Raw genomic sequence first — 21156 nt, 5'->3', positions numbered from 1 at the left:
TAATCCTAAATACTGGGATTTATTAGAATGCTTTTCAAAAACATACCTAAAGTTAAATAGTTTTAAATCTAGAATTTAAATTATGACACTTTAATTAAAACAAAAACAAAAACATGTTGAGCTGGAGAGACGGCTCAGTGGTTAAGAGCACTGAGTGTGTTCTTCCAGAGGACCCGGGTTCAATTCCCAGCACCCACATGGCAGCTCCCAACTGTGTGTAATTCCAAGATCTGACACCCTCATACAAGCACACATGCAGGCGAACGTCCATGTACATAAAATAAAAATAAATAACAACACACACATACTTAGAAAAAAAATTGACACTTTTTATAAGCTGAGAACCAGATTTGACTTAATACATTTTCAGGGATCTTGGCCAGGTCTTGTAATCTTTAGCGGAATGATATCGTCGTACCAGCCAGCAGCAGGGCTATAAACTCTAAGTACACTATCTACACGTTTACGAAGAAACAGCCAAAGTCTAGTCCTTGAGGTATGATTCACACAATCTCTTGACCTACGAAGGACAGATTCACCTGAGTTTTGTGGTAGGCAAACTATGGAGAAACCAGAGGAAGTTTCCCTTTTCTTGAGACAGGGTCTCACTAGGTAGCCCTAGTTGTCGTAAAACTCTATGTAGACCAGGCTGGCCTTGAACTCATAACCTGCCTCTGCTTCCCCAGTACTGGGATCGTAATACCCAGCTTAATGGTTTAAAAATTCCAGGTTGCTGTCAATGTAAAAAAAGCCAATTAGAGATGGATCTACAGATATTTGGTTTTACTGGGATATGAAGGTGGAGGAACATATGAGGGTAAGCCAGATACTTGAATTTTACTAGGATATAACGGTAGAGGAGAGTGTGAGAGATAAGATAGGTAATTTTAAAAATAAATTACTTAGTAATAAGAAACTAGACATAATACATTTCCCATTATGCTACAAAACCAAGCAGACAATGGAAGACAAAAGAAAGGTTCAGCTCTAAGGAGGGTAACACCTTCCGCTGTAGAACAGGCTGCCTTCCAAGACAGTTAGCCTCACAACTCTTACATGATGCACACTCATGTGGAAAAACTTGTCAAGCTTAGCCAGGGCCAGAAGATGAAAACATACCATGTCCTAATTAGCTAATTATAAAGCAGGAGCATTTTGGAGAAGAACTCATACAATCTGGCCATTGTTTTGCTAAACATCTGCAAATTGTAGACTTCTTCAGCCCTTAGCCAGAGTTCTTGCTTGATATCTTAAAGTGGTTGCTCTGTGTGTGACTCTTCTCAAAGCTGAGGCGAAGGCTAGTCATCAAAGTCTGGAATGTCATCGTAGGAGTAACCCCGGTAGCCCTTGGATGCATAGTAGGCGATGCGCAAATGGTAAAATCCCGGCAGGAACACCAAAATGCCAATGATGAGGACAGGAACGGCTCGGTCTGCCCCCTGGTGGCAGAAGGAAAACATTAATCCCATACAAGTCACACCTTTACATCTCTCTTCTCAGTATACATTGTCACCTCCTCTTTGTTTCTTATCTTTCTGTCTCAGGGATCAAGTTAGGGACGCTGGGCGTGGTAGGCAAGCACTACACTCCCAATTTCTTCCTGATTACAAATTAAGCAATACATTCAAAATTATAAAAAAGAAATGCCATTTTTATTCAGATATCAGGCTTATTTCCTTCTGCTCTTCCAAGCTGTGTGTGTGTATGTGTGTGTGTGTGTGCGCACCTGCGTGCTTGGCTGGTACATACTATTATTGTCTACAAGTGTACATACAGATGTATGCTTGTGTGCCAGAGGTTGACTTCAAGTGACTTCCTCAACAGTGCCTTATTTTAAATATTTAAGTATGGGTATGTTTTGGTCACTCTTCTATTGCCAAGAGAAATCATGACCAAGGCAATTTATAGAAGAGTTTTGGAGGCTTGCTTACAGTTTCCGAGGTGTAGAGTTCATGACCATCATTGGTGGGGAAAACAGCAGGACCCTGGAATGTAGCTACAAGTTTACTCCTGATCTATAAGCACATGGCAGAGAACACCAGAGCTAACCCTTCTAATTCTTCCTAAACAGTCCACCAACTGTGGACCAATCACTCAGATATTTGAGCCTATGGATGCTGTTCTCACATAAACCACCATACTCTACTCCTTGGTTCCTATAGACTTATAGCTATATCATAATGCAAACTCTATCAGTTCAACTTCAAAAGTCCCTACAGTTGTTCACAGTCTCAACAGTTTACAGGTCTAAAGACTCTTCTGAGACGGACAGTCATGGACTTTACTACCTCTAGAACTTAAGCCCCAATTAATAACTGAAAAGATGTTTTGTCTATATGTATGTCTGTGCACCACAAGTATGCCTAATTCCCACAGAGGCAGTGGATGCCCTGGAACTGGACTTTTGAACAGTTGTGAGTAGCCACATGGGTGCTGGAAATTGAACCTAACCCCTTGGAAGAACAGCCAGTGTTTTTAGCCACAGAGCTATCCCCTATGTTGTGAATGTGCACCTAAGCACAGGTGCTGAAAGAGGTCAGAGGCTTGGAATCGCCCTCGAGCTGGGGTTACAGGCAGTTATAAGTCACCCAACCTCAGGTCTAGTAATCAGGCTTGGGGCCTCTGCAAGAGCAGAATAGGTTCTTAACAGTGAAGCCATTTTTCCTTCTTATTTTCCTTAATCTTATTTTTTGAGATAGAGTCTCATCTCTCACTGAATCTCTTACTGGCACTCACCAATCTGCCTAGAATGGCTTGGCCAGCCAGCTCTGGGGACCCAACTGTGTCTCTACCCTGCAGTGCCTGGCTACAGATGCATACCAACACTTGGAACTTTTTATGTGGGTGCTAGGAGTCAGATTCCAGGTCCTTAAGCACTTTCTTTCTAATTTTTTTATTGGTCATTTTACTTATTTATACTTCAAATGTGATCCCCCTTCCAGGTTTCCCCCTCTGCAACACCCCCATCCCACCCCCTTCCCGCCTGCTTCTACGAGAATGCTCTCCACCCACCCACTCCTGCCTCACCATCCTTAAGCACTTTCTTTCTTTCTTTCTTCTTCTTCTTTTTTTTTTTTTAAAGACTTATTTGCCAGGCAGTAGTGGCACATGCCTTTAATCCCAGTACTTGGGAGGCAGAGGCAGGCGGATTTCTGAGTTTGAGGCCAGCCTGGTCTACAGATTTAGTTCCAGGACAGCCAGGGCTACACAGAGAAAACCCTTTCTCGGGAAAAAAAATAAAAAATAAAAAAAGATTGATTGATTGATTGATTATATATATATATGAGTACACGGTGGCTGTCTTCAGACACATCAGAAGAGGGCATCAGATCCCATTATAGATGGTTGTGAGCCACCATGTGGTTGCTGGGATTTGAATTCAGGACCCCTGGAAGAGCAGTGAGCGCTCTTAACTGCTGAGCCATCTCTCCAGCCCCTTAAGCACTCTTTTGACAAGCAATCTCCCTACTACTTTTTTCAAGTTCTTAGTTTTAAACATAGCACCCTTTTTGTCTTTTCTCTAAGAACTGGATAATATTACTTAAGTGGCAGTGGGGTGTGGTGGCACACACTTCTAGACTCAGCACTCTGGAGGCAGAGGCAAGAGGATCTCTAAATTAAAGGCCAGCCTGGTCTACATAGTGAATTCTAGGACAAGCAAGGCTATGTAGAGAGACCCTGTCTTAAAAAATAAAAATAGGGTTGGAGAGATGGCTCAGTGGTTAAGAGAACTGACTGCTCTTCCAGAGGTTCTCAGTTCAGCTCCTGGCAACCACATGGTGGCTCACAGCTATCTGTAATGGGAGCCAATGCCCTCTTCTGGTGTCTGAAGACAGCTACAAAGTACTTACATAAATAAGTAAATCTTAAAAGACAAAAACAAAAGAAAACAACAACAACAACAACAATAAAAACTAACCCAAATAGTACTTCAGCTGTAATGACGTGTCAATTGTCACCTCAGTAACTGGATGCTTAATTTTTGCTGCTTGTAACCGTGTAAAACACCAAAAAGGAACTACATTTTTTCTAGTGTGTGAGAGAAAAAAAAGGATCTGTATTATGGTTAGAATACTGCTTAACTTAACTTCTCTCAATGATGGCCTAAAACTTAAAATAAATCTTTTCTCCCCTCCCGCAAAAAAGAATACTGCTTAGGGTCACACCCCACCCCCGCAAGACAGGGTTTCTTTGTGTAGCATTGGCTATCCTGGAACTCAGAGATCCATCTGCCTCTGCCTCCTGAGTGGTGGGATTAAAGTGGTGTACCATCACGCCTGGCCGATTTAGGATAATTTAAGACAGAGAATAAATAAACATCCGAGGGAAAGCACTACCAAGCACCACTTAGGTTTTGAATACTGAAACTCAGCAGAACTCTTACCAAACCAATGGAAAGAGGAACCCACTTATAAGGCGTAGTGGCCACACACTTACACAAGCCTCACTGTTTCACCCCAAACACCCATCAGCGCGTCTACACTTCGGTAAAACTACAACCATGGTATGTTAGTCTAGCTACAGCCATGTACTAGTCTGGAAGCCTGAACCCAGGCAAAGCTGCGTTATTCTAAACTATCTCAGAAGCTATGTGTGCCTACTTACAAGCAAGCCCCATCTTCTAAGAATTATGGAGACATTTGCTCAAAGGAGAAAAAAAAAAAAAAAAAACCAAAAAACCAACCCAAACCCAAACCAAAACTAAAACAAAACAAAAAACCATGCCTTATTATCAGAGGAGAAACTAGATGCGCTTATTGTTTCTTCTAGTGGAATCCACTGTACTTCTGGAACATAAAAATAGTGCTGTAGCTCACATCTGAAAGACCCATGGTATACTGTCACACACCCATTAGCTTACCCCTTTGCTGATGTAGCCCGACAGCAGGAGAGAGCCTATGATTATGAGAAAGGTGCCAATCAAAAACAGCACGGTGGCAAGGGCAATGGCCTTGTAAGGGATCTTAGGAGGACTTTTTTTAAACTGGAAGAGAGAGAGAGAGAAAAACACAAATGATGAAGAACACTAAGAAAAGACCAGGCCTAAAGTACTCTAGTGCAGGGAGGGTACGTGAGCATCGAAGTGGAAGCTTCGAGTGTCTTAAGCATGTCCACCATCAGCACAGACTGGACACAAAGCAGTACATATGCTCATGAGAGAGAAGCAGTCTGCTGGTCCACAGTTCCCTCCTTACAAACAAGGACACCCCTTTAAGACGATGTTGTCACCGAGCTGTTGACATGTATTTACTAAGTGCACATGCGTGGAAGCTGCTGCTAACCTGTGGAGGTTTAAGAGCACCATGCTATATACAGACATGAAGAAGTGGCTTCTGGGAATGAAGGTGACTTAGCTTACAGTCAGTCAAAAGTTTAGAAACAGAATTTTAGCTTTCTTTTCTGTCTTCCTTTTTTTAAAAAAATTTCATATTTATTTATTTATTTATTTATTTTTTTAAAGATTTATTTATTTGTTTATTTATTATATGTAAGTACACTGTAGCTGTCTTCAAATGCACCAGAAGAGGGCATCAGATCTCATTACAGATGGTTGTGAGCCACCATGTGGTTGCTGGGATTTGAACTTTGGACCTTGGAAAGAGCAGTCGGGTGCTCTTACCCACTGAGCCATCTCACCAGCCCTTATTTTTTAATGTACACGTATGGGCATTTTGACTACTCATACCTATACACCAGGTGCATGTCTAGTACCTGCAGAGACCAGAAGAGGACATCAGATCCTCTAGAACTGGAGTTACAGGTGGCTGTGACCTGCCATGTGAGTGTTAGGAACCAAAGCTGAGTCCTCTGGAATAGCAGCCTCTGCTCTGGACCACTGAACATTCTCTATCCCAAATCTGCAAATTTTGTTCTAGAAACACTCACTTCCTCCCCAGGTTCCGAGAGATAACTCTACTCTGGTGAGATTCATTCCAGAATGTGGCCAGGATTTCCAAGCTAAACTTACAAAAACCAAAGATGCTCTCTCTGGAAGTATTAGAGATGATAAGAACACAATGAAGAAAGGCCAAAGACCAGAGCAGCTTGAGTCTAGACTGTCTGTAGAACTGATTAAAATCAGAAGGGACTCCAGAGTGATGGCCCTAGGCACATTTCCAGAGTGACCCATCCATGCACCTTCTTCTTGTATTCATGGTAGCATAATAAACTCATCGAGCTTCCTTAGAGGTAAAGTATGTTCCTTTAGCCAGGATATGGTTTGATTTGTGCAACTCACCTGGTTTCCCAATAATTACTTTTACTGTTTCTAAACATTTTCTTACTTTTTTTTTTAATATTTTTTTATTATGTATTTTCCTCAATTACATTTCCAATGCTATCTCAAAAGTCCCCCATACCCTCCCCCCTACTTCCCTACCCACCCATTCTGATTTTTTTGGCCCTCTGTCTTCCTTTTAAAAGATGTGTTTTATTTTTAATTATGCGTGGGTATGTATGTGTGAGGGCAGATGCCTGTTCAAGCCAGAGGAATTGGATCCTGCAAAAGCTGGAGTTATAGCTGTGTAAGTCATGTAATGTGGTTGCTGGGAATCGAACTTGGGTCCTCAGCAACAATGACACTTGTAGGCTAGAGAGATGGCTCTAGGGTCAAAGCACTTGCCTTCCAGATGACCTGAGTTCAGTTCCCAGAACCAACATGGTGACTCACAACATCTGTAACTCCAGTGTCAGAGGATCCAAGACCCTCTTCTAGCTTCCTGGGGAACTGCATACACAGGGTACACAGACATACATGCAGGTAAAACATAATACACTTAAAATAATGAATCAAAAATTTTTTCTAAATTATAAGGAGTGTGGGGGGCAAGGACAGATGGCCCAGTGAACGTTTCTTGCTCTTGCAGAGGACCCAGGTTTCGCTCCCAGCACCCACAGTGCTGCTCATGAACATCTGAATCTCTGGTTCCTGGAGATCTGAGGCCCTCTTTGGGCCTCCTTGGGCACCAGGCATACACATGGGACACATGAAAGCAAAACACTCATAGGCATAATACATATTCATTTCATTACAGTATTTGTGAATAATATTTATTATATATGCAGCATCTATAATTATGTATTTTATATGCTAAATAATAAAATAAATAAAACAGCAGAACAGAATGTGCTCTTAACTGCGTAGCCACCTCTAAAGCTTCCACTTCAGCTTTCCCAAAGCACCGCATCATAAGTAGATTCAGCTCAAGGTTAAGATTCAGAGACAGATTAAGGCTGAAATACAGTGTAAGCATGTTATGAAAATGTTACAATGAAACCCACTATTAGTACAAATAACATTAAGAACATTTTAAAAAGAAGTAAGAGGCAAACCTTCTAAGGCTCAGCTTGTTACCAGCTCTGCCGTTACGGGTTTGGAAGCTCCCCAGAGCTACTCTCTCCTCTTCACATAAATGCAAAGAACTATTGATCTGTTTATATTTAAAAGAACGGACTCCTTCCTGCTGCTTCATCCTTAGCTCAGGCGTCACCTAGACTGTTTTATCCTCAGGGACAGGAGATGCTAATCCTACTCAATATTGGTCAGGAGAGGACACAAACTTACTTGCTTAGATTCTTGTTTGCCATAAAGAGTATCTGTATCTGCATCTCATGATGTCAGGAAAGAATTTTCTGGGTGAGTTAAATAAAATCTATAACTACATAGCTTTAGCACTTCAACTGAAACTGGAAATGGATAACCCCGCAGATATCTGAAACTGCCCTGCCAAGATCCCCTCTCCAAGCTGGGGCTCAAAAGAGCTTGGAAATCAGCTTGTTTCTTGCTGGTCCAGATAAGATATAAGTAGCCAATTTTTTTTTTAATTGATTGATTATGTTACCTGAAGGTCAATGTAGCCATCGTCTGTGCTGGCAAGCCTTGAATATTTGACTTTACTGCTGGGGAGTCCAGTTGCCAGGTTGGTACGAGACGGCATCATAACAGAGTAACACAGGCTGAAAGGGAAAAACTTGTTGTCTGCAGCAGTCCCAGTACAGCCCAGGAAAGGAGGTCAGATACTGTTCTGAGCTGCTGTGCCACACGCTACCCGCGGCAGCTTAGGCTTCACTGCTTATGGTGGTGACCCGACACTTCTTGTACACACTAAGCATGCTTCCTTTATGGATCTGGGTTGACTTCACAGAAAGACACCAAAGGCATTTCACCAAGAATCAGGCTCTGTTCAATCTGCTACCTTTGTTTCTGGCCTAATTTTCTAAAGTCCAGTGTTCACATTTTCAACCCCTCCCTTACAGTACTGCCTACCCCTTAACTTTCCTCAGGAGCATAAATTCAAATAACTTTTTTGTTTGCCATGAAAGGAGGAGGAGGATAAGGAATGATACACATTCGCATCAGCACTGTGTCTACTTCTAGGTGTGGTACGGTTCTATGTACAAATTCTTATCCATGTGGGTAATGTCCTGGCTATCAATACCACACCAGACAGCCACAGCCACCTGCCTCTCTGCTCCCATCCCAAGCTTGAAACAAGTGATTTTACATTCCACATCATGTAGCTCCTGCAAAAAACGGATCTAAAAATCTGTTTTACTCAAACTATTCAAAGCAGACAGCCATAATAAAAATCATAACTACTGAATTATTTGAGAGTACGTAAAATTTAAAAGCAATGGCTTTTAAATCTCAAAAACTTGAAATCTAAGCTCAGTACTTCAGTAGGTGACTCTAATCCTAACTACTTGGGAAGCCAGGTGTGGATATACGAAGTTAGAGGCCAGTCTGGGCAACATAGGAAGATCAGACACTCTCCCCTACCATAAATGAAATGTGTGGATTCTTTATAAAGTCATAGAACTATGTAAACAAAACAGACTATTTTATTTGCAATGGCATTTGAATTCTAAACGCAAAAAGTCCATCTTTAAGAAGAAATCTAAGTGGCCTTCACTGGTGTTGTATTTTGCACATAATCTCCACAATGGCATGTGATATTTATTCGATCTCAATGAGCTGCCAGGCACTGATATTACAGTCGACCTTAAGTAACTAGCATGCAAAAACTGGTGTCAAGTGTTTCTGCGTTTTGGTTAATTAATTACATCCTAGTTCAGAAGTACTAAAAAGGAGCAACGGGAATCCATTTACATTTCTAAACCTTAGGTACTAGGTTTTTGGTGTTGCCATCCCATTAAATTAAAATTAACATGTTTAATTCCTCATATCTGAAAGCTGAAGCTACCAATACGCGGGATTTTCGAAGCATTAAACCATGCCTGATTTGTATTACAAGTTATAAAGTTATGTACTTTCCACTTATAAACTCGCCCAAAACAAAAATGTTGCAGCACGACAACGAAATGGGAAGATTTGTTTTTCTTAGCAAGGGATTCTAGAGTGACATTATCACATAGTAAATGACAACTTAAAAAACTATCAGCCCAAGTTTCTACTACACTTTACCGGCCCCACCGCGATCTCCGCCCACCCTCCCGGGCCCACAAGCACCTAAGCGTGGCGCTGTGGACAACCTCCCGTCGGCCTCCGCCGCCACCAACGTGAACTAACTGTCTCCGGGAAGCAGCCTCGGTGGCAGGGCCAGGTCTCGCGGCTGGCTTCCGGGAGCGCGCGCCCGCCCCCTACCCGCGCTGCGCTCCCCGTTCTCCGTTAGGCGCGCTCGCACGGCTCGCTCAACAGCCAACGGAAGGGGCGGTCTTAGGGACAGCCCGGCGGAAGTGGCGTGCCGGATAGAGGCGCACCGGAAGTGGTGTCACCAGGATATCGTGTCATCGAATCCTGCTTTCAGGGCACATGGCTGGAAAGCTTCATTGCTGTCTTGTTTTATGTTTGGTAGGGTTTCTTTATGTAGCGCAGGCTGTTCTGGAACTCACGATGCTGATTAGGCTGGCCTCGAATTTAAAGAGATTTGCCTGGGACAAAAGGCAAATGCCACCACGCTAAACCGGGTAGCGGTTTGATCTTGCCCTGGTGACCAGGACCTGCTACCTCCATAGGGTGGGCGGGCGCCGTACTCACTCACCGGGATCGAGGTCACAGCAAAACTGTTGAGGTTCCAGTCCTGACCCCATGGCCACGTCGGTGGACAGCAGAGTCCCTGTATCTAGAGGGGTGGGCAAGGGATACCCACCAGGAATCTTGGCCTGTCCTAGACACCCCTATGCTGACACTGGTCACCACTGGCTAATTAGTGTTCTCACAGTCCCAAAATCTTGTTTCCCTACCTGATTATTAGACACTAGCCAGGTAAGTGTCCTATCTGACACAGTTGAGTTCCAATATTCATCCTCACGAAAGTGGCCAGTCTTGATAAAGCATTTTTACCACTCTAGAGTTCTCTGAGAGGAGTATTTGCAGGCTACTTCCTTCTGCACTTAATTGGCTCAAAGTATTGAACAGTTGTAGCTACTAGGCATGAGCTCTAACCAACAACCTCCCAGAACAGTCAAAGCTGTATAGTCTACATACTGTCAAACATGAAATACAAAGAAAAAAATAACTTGGGGTCCACAGATAGAGCTTAGTATTTAAAGGCCTTCTAATGTGGCCTCCCGAAATAGAGCATGCAGAGGCTCTATACTAGCCATGGTTTGAGATCCTGCTGAAATATAGCAAGAACAGAAAATGGTTCCCCACACCAAGTCAGGTTAATACACACATGCTCACTCAAACCTACAAAAGACACACACACACATAAAACAGAGGGGAGGTGGGATAATTTGGACAGGAATGAAGGTGTTTGTCACCAAGCTAGAAGAATTTCATTCAATCCCTGGAAGCCACGGTGCTGGGGTATACCAATTCCTATAAATTGTCCTGACCCCCACATGAGCCTCACACATACACAGTAAATATACTCAAGTATTCTTTAGTTTTATGTAGCATATCATGATCAAAACCAGAGGGCCTTTTCAACCCTTGGATCAAGTAGCCATGAAGTTTGGGCCTTTGATTTATTCAAGATGGACTGTGTGTAGTCCTGGTTGGCCTAGGGAGAGATTTATCTACCCCACCCCCTACATTGCCATTAAAGTTGTATTTTAAAAGAGCTACATCCCAAACAAAGCTACCAGAAAAACTTTGCACAATGCAGTTACATAAACTAAAGCTAAACATTTTTTTTTTAGTGCTATCTCCAGGAAGAGAGAACAGAAGCCCATTTGCCTAACAGGGTAACTATTCAGTAGCCGTGGTACAAAGAAGGCACTGCTCTACGACTTTTCAAACTGTCAGCTTTATTTAAATTGAAAAATATTTCTTAAAACTGCATTTAGCGTCAAGATCATTGATGAAAATCACCAGTATTTGTAAAGCAGAAACATTCATGTTAACAAAACTAGTTTTTACTTTGGAGCTTATTCTTTAAGCAAATCGTGGAGACTGGAGAGGAAAGAAAGGAGGTTATTTACAGCAGATATCTACATATTTTATTTTTATATTTAAGAATACTCAGGTACAAACTTGGTGACAGAAAAGACCTCAGGACACGCTGGCATCTCAGAAGCAATTTTCAAAGGTTTAGTTTTCTCAATTTCTAGCAATGCCTAAGATCCTTCTTCATCTTCAATCTTGGGAGCCAAATAATACTTTAAGTGTCCCATGTCAGCAATTTTATACTCTACAACTGAAAGACAGGAAAAATTAAACCACCGAATACTATATATAAATACACATTACGAAACAATGTTCAAACTTATTATCTTACCAAGAGGTACATCTGCAGACATACTGAGTGTTACCGTAGGAGACAGTGGAGTGGCTTTTGTGAAAAAGTTCAGGTACCTCAGAGCAAAAGTTAGGTGAACAGGCTCATTCATCTCTATGGTTACCTAGAGGAGAAAACAGGCTCACTGTAAACATCAGAATCTCACACTATTAGTTCATGATATTATACCACAAAAAACCCAAATAGTTATCATTTTGGAAGGGTTGATGAAAACCTTGACTAAAGAAGAAAAAAGTTTAGCTAGTCCATCCTGTAGAGCCACATCCCAAGCAATCAAAACAAAGGAGAAATCTGTTCCTATTCAGATTGCAAACATTTCTCTTGCAAAGAATGCATGAAGAGAGGAAGATAACACATAACCACTTCCAAAAGCAAAAAGAACCACCAGCTGAATGCAAACTAAGGGACAGTAAGCCAGTCTTCATTGTATGATTATCAATTTTATTCAATTCCCAATCCTTGAACATGTGGATACTGAAAAATTCCTTAATTTCTTTTGTTGTGGAAATGCTTGCATGATTACATGTCAGTATTTGAGAACCGAGGAGCTGAAGTTGATATGGAAGTAGAAATAATTCAGCAGATTAAGGTTAAGAACTAGTTCTTGGGTTGTGTTTATCTATGTTTGAATTCTTACACTTTCATCTACTTTAAATTCATGCAGAAGCCAAGAAAAGTAACCCCTTATATTTACCTTAAATACTTGCAGTAAGCACTCTGAATTTCACTATATTAAACCCTAAAACTCCTATTTAGTTCAGACTTCTGTGTGTAATTCTGATGCTCAGGCTAGCTAGCAAAACTTAAGAAAGAAAAAAAAAGTGTAACCATGAAATATACATTGGATTCCTGAGAAAAAGCCTCGATTCAGGGATACTTAGGAATTAAAGAGGCCTAGTATGTTCTACTTGAATGAGGAGGGCTCGGAGAGCATCTTCCTTTGCCTTCCCAATTTCTTCCCCATTTTTTTGAGATAGATTTTTCTGCCAGGTTGACTTTAAGCTGAGAATCTTCCTGCTGTAGCTTTGAGTACTACAGTTAGGGGTTTGAGACACCATGCTCAGCTGTCTCTATGGATGTAACTGTCAGAGCATTTAATACAACTCTTTCCACATTTTGTGAAGTCTTATTTCCCTTGGGACTGCAAATACTCTTATTTCTAGTGTCCTCTTGCCTGTAACTAGGTCTACATTGCAACTTTGTGCAGTTTGCTTTTGCACCATTAAATGGATTAGTAATTGAACCTGCAACACATAAAGCCACTGGAAGACCTACACGATGCCAAAAGACTTTTACACCCCCAATCATTTTCTTTTGCTCACTTGCCAACCCTCACGTATTTGTCAAGAGTATTTCCAGGAAGCAAAAGGTTGTACACTTAGCTTTCCAAATGCTACCTGTAAAAGCTTATGGAGTTGTCTCTGAGCTCTAAGATAGCTTGGTCTATTCAAGACTCCATCTCAAAATGAATGAATAAATAAAAACAAAAGCTGAGGCTCCATCCCTGCTTCAGACACTTAACAGGACGCCCCCTTACTACTCACCGCCTCCTCTTCTTTATCCACATTACTTGTCTGTGACAACTTAATGTTCCCATTGCCAAGCTCTCCACTTGCAGAAAACTTCACCCCATTCTTTGCACAGGATATCACAACAGCATCTCCAATGTGGCTAAGGTCTCGGCATATACGTGCAAATTCACCCGATGGCATCTTTATTACACAGCTGTACTCCTGTTCCTGTACATCCACAAGTTAAAGGTCAGTCTAGAAAAGGGTGAAGGCTCAGCTTCATGTTCTCAAGATTTAGCATCTTAACCAGAACTCAGAATGCAAGCCTTCTGATTTCTTTAAAACTCAAATCAATTTTAGACCGTTGTGGTTTAGTGAAATGGCAGTGTGCCATTCATCCCAAATACCACAACTCTACTTAGAACACTCATCAACTGATATCACAGCAGGGTAAAACACACAATCAGAAACAAGATAACTCACTGGGATTCCAAGTTGCTCAACATCTAAGTCCATTAACTTCATCTCATAGTCTGAAACTTTCTCTTGATCTACCAAAAGAAAGCAGATGTTACCGAAGCACACCACACGTTCCGATCGATGATGGAAATTTTACCACAATCCTGTTAATGTTTTTTAGTTTTGAGAAACAGAAACAACACACTTTACTTTCTGTAACAACCGAGTTTTAAAAGTGTTGAACTTACTTGGTGCTTCAAATACTAGTGCTAAGGTATCTGCATTATCTTCAGCCCTTAATGTAATGATGTCTTCATTACCAGCACATTTTAGAATTTTGGACATGCTAGGGGGAGAAAAAAAAGACAGGGTTTATCAACATGTATTCCACATCTATATTTTAAAAAGCAATTACAAGTTCTCCCATTTCACACTCACGATTGGAGAACTGTTAAAGAGGCTAAGGGTACCCCAAACTCTCTCAGGGGTGAAGCAAATTACCGGGTATATGTGATCCTTAAAACCGACTTAGTAAAATGCACTAAAAGCCAACATTCGAGAAAGCAACTTTTTGAGCGGGGTGTCCTTGGTTTCAAGTGTACCGGAGAGTGTGCCACCACGTCTGGCCTTTCCGTAAATCTTTCAAAATGTATACAAGTGGCACTAATCCATGTATCTGTACCAAAATAAGTCACACACTGCCCTTGAACACGTATACAGGAGGCACTAACCTAGGTAGCTGTAGCAAAGTTAAAAGCTAAAACTGACAGATTTCCCCTCAAATCCATGATGCGCAGTGAGACTCTGGAAGTCAAGAAAAGGCCTATTGTCGCTCTAAGTCGACAGTACATTTGCACTAGGACTCGTTTATTAGGCGCTAAGACCAGCCGCTCAAAGCTGCAGGCATTTAATGAGCACAGCTCGGAAGCACGCATTTTCCCGCGGACTCCCGCTTTGTGGCTTTGGCGCGGAAAAAGAGTAGGCGCCACTGCCAGCGCGGGCTTTTCGGAACCGCGCGCTTTGGTGATGGCTGCCCCCCGACACCATAGACCAATCAGAAAGCGCGGATGGCCAAGCCAGCCAATGAGCGTGCAGGGTCACAGCCCCGCCAAAAGCGGAAGCGGGAGGGTTGGGGCCCCGCTCCCGCCACCCGCTCACCTGGTGAGGTTCACGCCCATGGCTAAGTTGCGGTCGCAGCGGTATGTGTCGAAGCCTTCGGAGCGCAGAGTAAGCTGCACCAAGGAGACGTGAGACGAGTCCATGCTCTGCAGGTTCACGCCGCCCGAGCTGACGTCCCAGCAGGCCTCATTGATGAGGTCTTTGAGAGCCTCCAGCACCTTCTTCAGGATGGAGCCCTGGATCAGGCGTGCCTCAAACATGGTGGCGGAGTTGTGGCGACTAGACGAGAGCTACTGTAAGAGGAATGAGGTCTGGCTGCCAAGGTCCCCTGATTCACGATGCAGAAACAGCAGCGAAGGCCCACAGCGACGACTACCAACCCCCTGCGCCCGCAACCGTCTAATGCCGCGGCTTCCTAGGCGCGCGCTTTTTCCCTGCGCGAGGTCATGACGCCACAGCGCTGACCCACCCACCTCTCCTCTAGGACCAATCGTATCCGTGGTTTGAGCAAGGCCCGCCCCGCCGCGTATGCAGAGGCGGGGCTGCGGGGTAGGAGTCTGGGAGGCGAGGGGCATCACGGGGTTCGCGTAGGCTGTCGTCACCGCCCAAGTTTGTGGGAGTTTAGTCTGTAGTGTCCATCCTTAGGAAGTTTCCGCGCCACGGAAGTGGAAGTCACAGGCAAACCGATCTGTGCGCGGCGGCCTGCATTGAAGCTGGAGAGTATTTTAAACACTACGGAGCGTTTTCCCTAACGTAAGAAATAAGCCGCAAAATATCGAGTAATAAAGAGGCCACCGTATTTTAATACCCCTCCCCCCTAATAAAGAGGCCACCATATTTTAATGCCCCCCCATTTCATATCACTTTCTGAGTGCGTCACGCTGAACTTTTCTCCCTAAAGACTAAAAAAATACCTCTTAACGTGAACGCTTCTCCAAAGAAGATACCAAGTCCATATGTATCACGTACTTATTTTCCTCTTATGGCCGGTTCTCTACATTTTTCTAAAGGTAGATATTACTAGTATTTTCATCTTAATTTTAGGCTGAAGATGAACCCACGCCTGAGCCCCATCTTGAAAATGTTAGCTGTTGCAGGTGGAGCGTCTTTCATATGTCCCTGAGCTGCAGCATTTTGTTCTACTAAAGTTTTTTTTTTTTTTTTCCTATTGATTATGAGGATGGGGAAGAACTGACTGCAGGTAGATGAACATCATTTACAAAAGGATATCGAGTTTTTCGATTTCTAATGTTTTTTTCTTTTGGTTTGGGGGGTAGGTAAAATATATTTGATAATGAACGTGTAAAACTTTAGTGTGGAACTTCGCAGTTTCCATTTGGAATGCCTCATCTAACTGTATGGAAGTTGGTTGAGTTGTGCAGACACAGCTTTTGGTGTGTGATGTCTTATTTATTTCTAAGGGTTTTTTGTTTGTTTGGTTTTTACTGATAAGGTATATACAATTTCAGAAAGTTAAAAGGACTGTTTTAGCTGGTGAGAGTGGTTAATGACTATAATTCCAGCACATGGGAAGGCTGAGGTGGGAGGGCCTAGATTTAAACTCAGCTTGGACCAAGACTGACCAAAGGGGGAAAAGTTTACGTATGACCATATTAATTCCATTTCATGTGCATTTATTCTTTCCTTATTCACTGCATTTCCCTTTAGTTTGTCTTGTTTGATTTTCCTTTTCCTGGCTTGGGGATTTAGCCAGAAAACTGTATAACTTATTGAGCTATAGCCTCAGCCTGTTAAGAGTCTCCATAATTTTTTGAGGCTTGCATCAAACTCACTCTGTTATCCATGCTGGCCTTGAACTCACAATTTGATGCCACAGCCTGGCATCAAGCTTAACTCTTTAGTTTCATTTAATATCTTGGTTTGTAGGGTTTCTCAGCTTTTTTTTTCTCTTTTATTCTTTTCACCATATGTCTAGGTATGATGAGACACAAACGTATTTATCACTCCCAAGGTATTGAAGATGCATTGATTCATCAGGTCTAGAAGACTCTTGGCCATTCTGATGGCAAGTGTCGAGTTTCCCTACACTGTTAACTGTCCAGCGTGTGGATTAGGAGGATCTGTTTTATTGCACTTTAGATATGTTCAGTTGTTTTGTTTCATTTTGTTTGAGATAAGGGTCTCTCATGTTCCCTGGCTGTACTGGAGTTTGCTTGTTTGCTTGGTAGACCAGGCTGGCAAATTTGACTTTTTAAAATTGATGAGTATGAATGTTTTGTCAGCATGCCTGTCTGTGTACTGTGTGCTTGCCTAATGCCCCCGGAGGCCAGAAGGCAGCATTGGATCCCCTGGGACAAGAGTTACAGACTGCTGTGAGTTACCACCTGGGTGCTGGAAATCGGACTCCAGATCCTCTGCAAGAGAAGTGAGTGCTCTTAAGCACTGAGCCATCTCTCCAGCCCAGCATTTATGTCAGCTTATAAGGTGCATCATTATTTTATGCAGCACAAACGAGGAAAACTGTCAGACTACCACACAGTGCTATATCACATACAATTTTGATACTGTAATAGTTAAAAATAAAAAGTCATGGGCTGGAGAGATGGCTCAGCGGTTAAGAGCACTTGCTGTTCTTCCAAAGGTCCCGAGTTCAATTCCCAGAACCTGCATGGCAGCTCACAGCTGTGTGATGCCATTTTCTAGTGTACATGCAGGAAAGTACCTGTATCTGTATAAATACATAAATAAATAAATCTTTAAAATATTGAATGCAATTTTTTAAAAATTAAAAGCAAACCCCAGAAAACCCCACTACTATACTTTCAGCCCCCACCCCTTAATCATATATTACCCTTGTGGGTATTTTTTAAGAAAAACATGGGAGCCACATGATCTCCATCCTCACAGAAGACATGACAGAGAGGTGTTCACACTGTCTGTTTATAGTAGTGCTATTCCCACTGAGCTGCTGCTGCTGTTTTTAATGTATTACACTCTGCTTTGTTAAGGATGTCAATGCTCAAGAGTGCAAGTCTAGGGCTGGAGAGCTGCCTTGATGGTTAAGAGCACTGACTGCTCTTGCAGAGGATGTTGAGTTCAGTTCACAGCATGTACACGGCAGCTTATAATCCTCTGTAACTCCACTTACAGGGAATCTCACAGCCTTTTCTGGCCCCCAGGAGCACCAGAGTCACACACAGTAAACATATGCACTTGCCAGCAAATACACATATACATAAAATAAAAATATTTAAAAAAAAAAAAAAGAGTACTATTCTGTTGCATCTGGAGTTTCATTCACTTGTGAGTTTTAATGCTGGCATTTCTTGTTTTACATGTAATAAATTATTGTTTTATTAACATTTATTTATATGTGGTGCATGCATGCCTTAGCGCATATGTGGAGGTCAGAGGAAAACACGCAAGAGTCAGCTCCGTTCTTTCACCCTGGATCCCAGGATAGAACTCAGGTTGCCAGGCTTAGTGGTAAGTTGAGTCCCTTTACCTGCTAAGCTGTCTTGACAGCCTGAGTTATTCCTTCACACAGCAAGAGATAATGTAGGACTGGTCTTGCAGCTTAGTGTTACTGTGTGTCCAACAACACAGCACAAACAAAAATAAAAACCCATAATACACCTGCGTATATTTGTGAGAATTTTCTTTTCTTGAGTTTCTTAAAATCTCGTTTCCTTTGCAAACCATAGAATGTGTTCTTTCCGACTTGTGGTCTTGCTTTGCTAACAACACTGTATCTTCTGTTGCTCTGTCTCGGTGCTGGGGGCTTATATAATATTTTCTTTAATGCCTAGAAATGTAATCATTTTAGAGACTTTTTCTTAATGCTGGAAACTGATATCAGGACTTCAGAAAAGCTAAACAGAAACCTGCCTTTGAGCTATGCCCCAGCCCCCTGGAGATATTTTATTTTATTATTATTATTTTTTAAAGATTTATTTTTTTATTATACATAAGTACACTGTAGCTGTACACCAGAAGAGGGCATCAGATCTCATTTCAGGTGGTTGTGAGCCACCATGTGGTTGTTGGGATTTGAACTCAGGACCACAGGCAGAGCAAGCAGTCAGTGCTCTTACCCGCTGAGCCATCTCACCAGCAGATAAATTCCATTGGCATGATGCCTGCTGTGCCTATGAATCTGTTGAAACAAGAACTTAAAACTAGCTATGTACTAGTTGTAGAAGGACTGTCTAAGGAGGTAGCATTTTACCAGAGAACTAGCTGTTTTGGGAGTGGAAGAGACTATTGTAATGTAATAGAGAACAGAATGATTAATGGTGGACATTGGGGCTGGGATGTAGCTCGCACACACTTACAAGTCTCTGGGTTCCATCCTCAGAAACAGAAAGAAAGGAGGAGAGGAGATTGATGAGCAGGGTAAGAAAAGGTGCCTTCGTGGCCTGTGGTAGGACTCAAAGGTTGATGTGGGGCTCGAGAGGTGGCTCAGCAGATAGGAGCACTGACTGCTCTTCCAGAGGTCCTGAGTTCAAATCCCAGCAACCACATGGTGGCTCACAACCACCTGAAATGAGATCTGTCTGAATATATGAAATATATAAATAAATTTTTTTTAATAAGAAAAACCAAGGTTGACATGGCTGGAACATAATGAACAGTGAGAGACCGGTGCAGGCCGGATTGCAGAGCCAGGCAGGGACAGAGCACAGAGGGTTGCGTTGGCCCTTTGTAAGTACAAGGGAATGTTCAAACAGACCCTTCCACTTAAAGTACAGGGTCTCACTGTGTAGGTCAGGCTACCCTGGAACTTGTTACATAGCAGAAAGCTAACTGTGATAGATGCCTCTTGGAAGACATTCACTTGCTTGCCTGCTCACCCCATCTCATTTTAAAACAAAATAAGAAATGCAAAATGGACTTGGAACTGAAGTATTTTTGGTTTTTCTTTTTATTTTGTTTTCAAGATAGGGTTTCTTTATGTAGCCCTGGTTGTCCTGGAACTCACTCTGTAGACTAGGCTGGCTTTGAACTCAAAGATCCATGTGCCTCTGCTTCTCAAGTACAGGGACCAACATAGTCACTAAAATGGCTCCTCAGAACTGAAGTCTTTCAGGAGCCATCTTGGCTTTGGTCCATCAGTGAATACGTCTCTGTTCTACTCCTGGTGTGAGAGTACCTATTCCGAAGAGATTCCTGCAACAGCAATTCTGGCTTTAGGGAGGATGAGGGAAGAGGAGTTTGAGGTCATCCCTGGCTACACGACAAGTTTGCAGCCAGCCTGAGCTATGTTAAGACCTTCCTAAAACAACTGAGAAGCAGGGATGGGCTGTGGTGGGGGTGTCAAATCACATTCAAGTGAATGTAAATCCAGTAAAAAAAATATTTTGGTAAATCCTTATGACATTTCGCTGTATGGGCTTCTAAACATAAGACATGAAGAATATTTTAAAACTTCTAAAAGTCCTGCTTTTTTGAGTACACTTCAGGTTTCAGTGGCTCAGGACATTAACTCAAACTGAGGGTTTCTCACTATGTACTCTAGGACGACCTCAGGCATGCATTTCCCCTGTCTCAGCCTCCTGAGTGCCAGGATTACAGGCCTGAGCAACCTGTCTTAAGATGGTTCTATAGGGGCTCTAGATTTGGATTATGCATCTCTTCTAAGTCCAAGAGACCAAACCAGTGCTCAGTGTCCTGGCAGAAGCAGCTTTGGTTGGCTATCAAAGGTCCTATAGCCAAGGAACTGATAAAGTTTGAACAATTATCTAGTTCAACACAGTCAATTGCTAGTTGATTGACTGAGATGTAGCCGCTTAAATTGTTTCCTAATTTACAGCTATGATTTTCTGAAAATGCTCTCTGATTGCATTGTTGGCCCAAAATCTCAGAACCTTGGTTCTGGGAGCTGGTGGAATCTCAAGTGGCATTCTGTAGTTCTTTGTTTTAAAAAATCCTACTACACCATTAGTGTAAAGAAAAAGTTCTGACTTAATTTTTTTTTAGATTTATTTATTTATTTATTTATTTATTTATTAATTATATGTAAGTACACTGTAGTAGCTGTCTTCAGACACTCCAGAAGAGGGAGTCAGATTTCATTATGGATGGTTGTGAGCCACCATGTGGTTGCTGGGATTTGAACTCTTAACCTTCGGAAGAGCAGTCGGGTGCTCTTACCCACTGAGCCATCTCACCAGCCCCTGACTTAATTTTTTTACTGCTGGAATGGGGCACTCCCACTCCCACGGCTTCGCACTGAGAGCTGCTGGGGTTGATTTGGTGCTGCTGTGTATACAGAGGCCAAATTCTGAACCCCAAGATCTTTTGTGACCCCCCCCCCCCAGAAGATTCTTAACATATATCTGCCTTTGTTGTGTAAAATGTATCCCCCAGTTTTAAGCTATTGGTTAAATAAAAGTGGCTAT

General features: G+C 42.4%; 2 protein-coding genes across 5 annotated transcripts; both read right to left on the bottom strand.

Moving 5' to 3' along the window:
• Positions 1-308: 308 nt before the first annotated feature.
• On the bottom strand, positions 309-9682 carry Tmem230 (transmembrane protein 230). 4 transcript variants are annotated; one of them, XM_085833972.1, is made up of 5 exons: positions 9470-9676; positions 7842-7956; positions 7149-7233; positions 4862-4984; positions 309-1439 (listed from the first exon to the last, which is right to left on the bottom strand). In XM_085833972.1, the coding sequence occupies exons 2-5, from the start codon at positions 7859-7861 to the stop codon at positions 1299-1301; spliced, it is 369 nt and encodes a 122-aa protein (XP_085690098.1). In that variant the 5' UTR covers positions 7862-7956; positions 9470-9676; the 3' UTR covers positions 309-1298. The 4 variants fall into 4 exon arrangements, with proteins under 4 accessions (XP_085690098.1, XP_085690100.1, XP_021011075.1 ...); XM_085833974.1 differs by lacking the exon at positions 7149-7233 and having other exon boundaries at positions 9605-9682; XM_021155416.3 differs by lacking the exon at positions 7149-7233.
• Positions 9683-11197: 1515 nt separating this feature from the next.
• Pcna (proliferating cell nuclear antigen) lies at positions 11198-15247 on the bottom strand. The gene is made up of 6 exons (XM_021152453.3): positions 14834-15247; positions 13924-14021; positions 13700-13767; positions 13250-13444; positions 11685-11808; positions 11198-11603 (listed from the first exon to the last, which is right to left on the bottom strand). Exons 1-6 carry the CDS (start codon positions 15052-15054, stop codon positions 11524-11526), a joined length of 786 nt encoding a protein of 261 aa, XP_021008112.1. The 5' UTR covers positions 15055-15247; the 3' UTR covers positions 11198-11523.
• Between the last annotated feature and the right edge of the window lie 5909 nt (positions 15248-21156).

Source organism: Mus caroli, unplaced genomic scaffold (assembly GCF_978045245.1).
Source record: "Mus caroli unplaced genomic scaffold, Mus_caroli_1 scaffold_2, whole genome shotgun sequence".
In the NCBI taxonomy this organism is placed as follows: domain Eukaryota; kingdom Metazoa; phylum Chordata; class Mammalia; order Rodentia; family Muridae; genus Mus; species Mus caroli.
This window is presented reverse-complemented; position numbering and strand designations above follow the sequence as displayed.

Bases quoted from the DNA above. Each gene is read 5' to 3' on its own strand.
- Pcna (XM_021152453.3), bottom strand. From the start codon at position 15,054: ATGTTTGAGGCACGCCTGATCCAGGGCTCCATCCTGAAGAAGGTGCTG. The intron at 14,022-14,833 runs GTGAGCGGGTGG...TTCTCCCCCTAG, and splicing joins ATGGGCGTGAACCTCACCAG to CATGTCCAAAATTCTAAAAT. The intron at 11,604-11,684 runs GTAAGATAATAA...CCTGTCTTTCAG, and splicing joins GTCTGCAGATGTACCTCTTG to TTGTAGAGTATAAAATTGCT.
- Tmem230 (XM_085833972.1), bottom strand. From the start codon at position 7,861: ATGGCTACATTGACCTTCAG. The intron at 7,234-7,841 runs GTAACATAATCA...ACTGTATTTCAG, and splicing joins ATGGCTACATTGACCTTCAG to CCTTAATCTGTCTCTGAATC. The intron at 1,440-4,861 runs GTAAGCTAATGG...TTCTGCCACCAG, and splicing joins CGGGCTACATCAGCAAAGGG to GGGGCAGACCGAGCCGTTCC.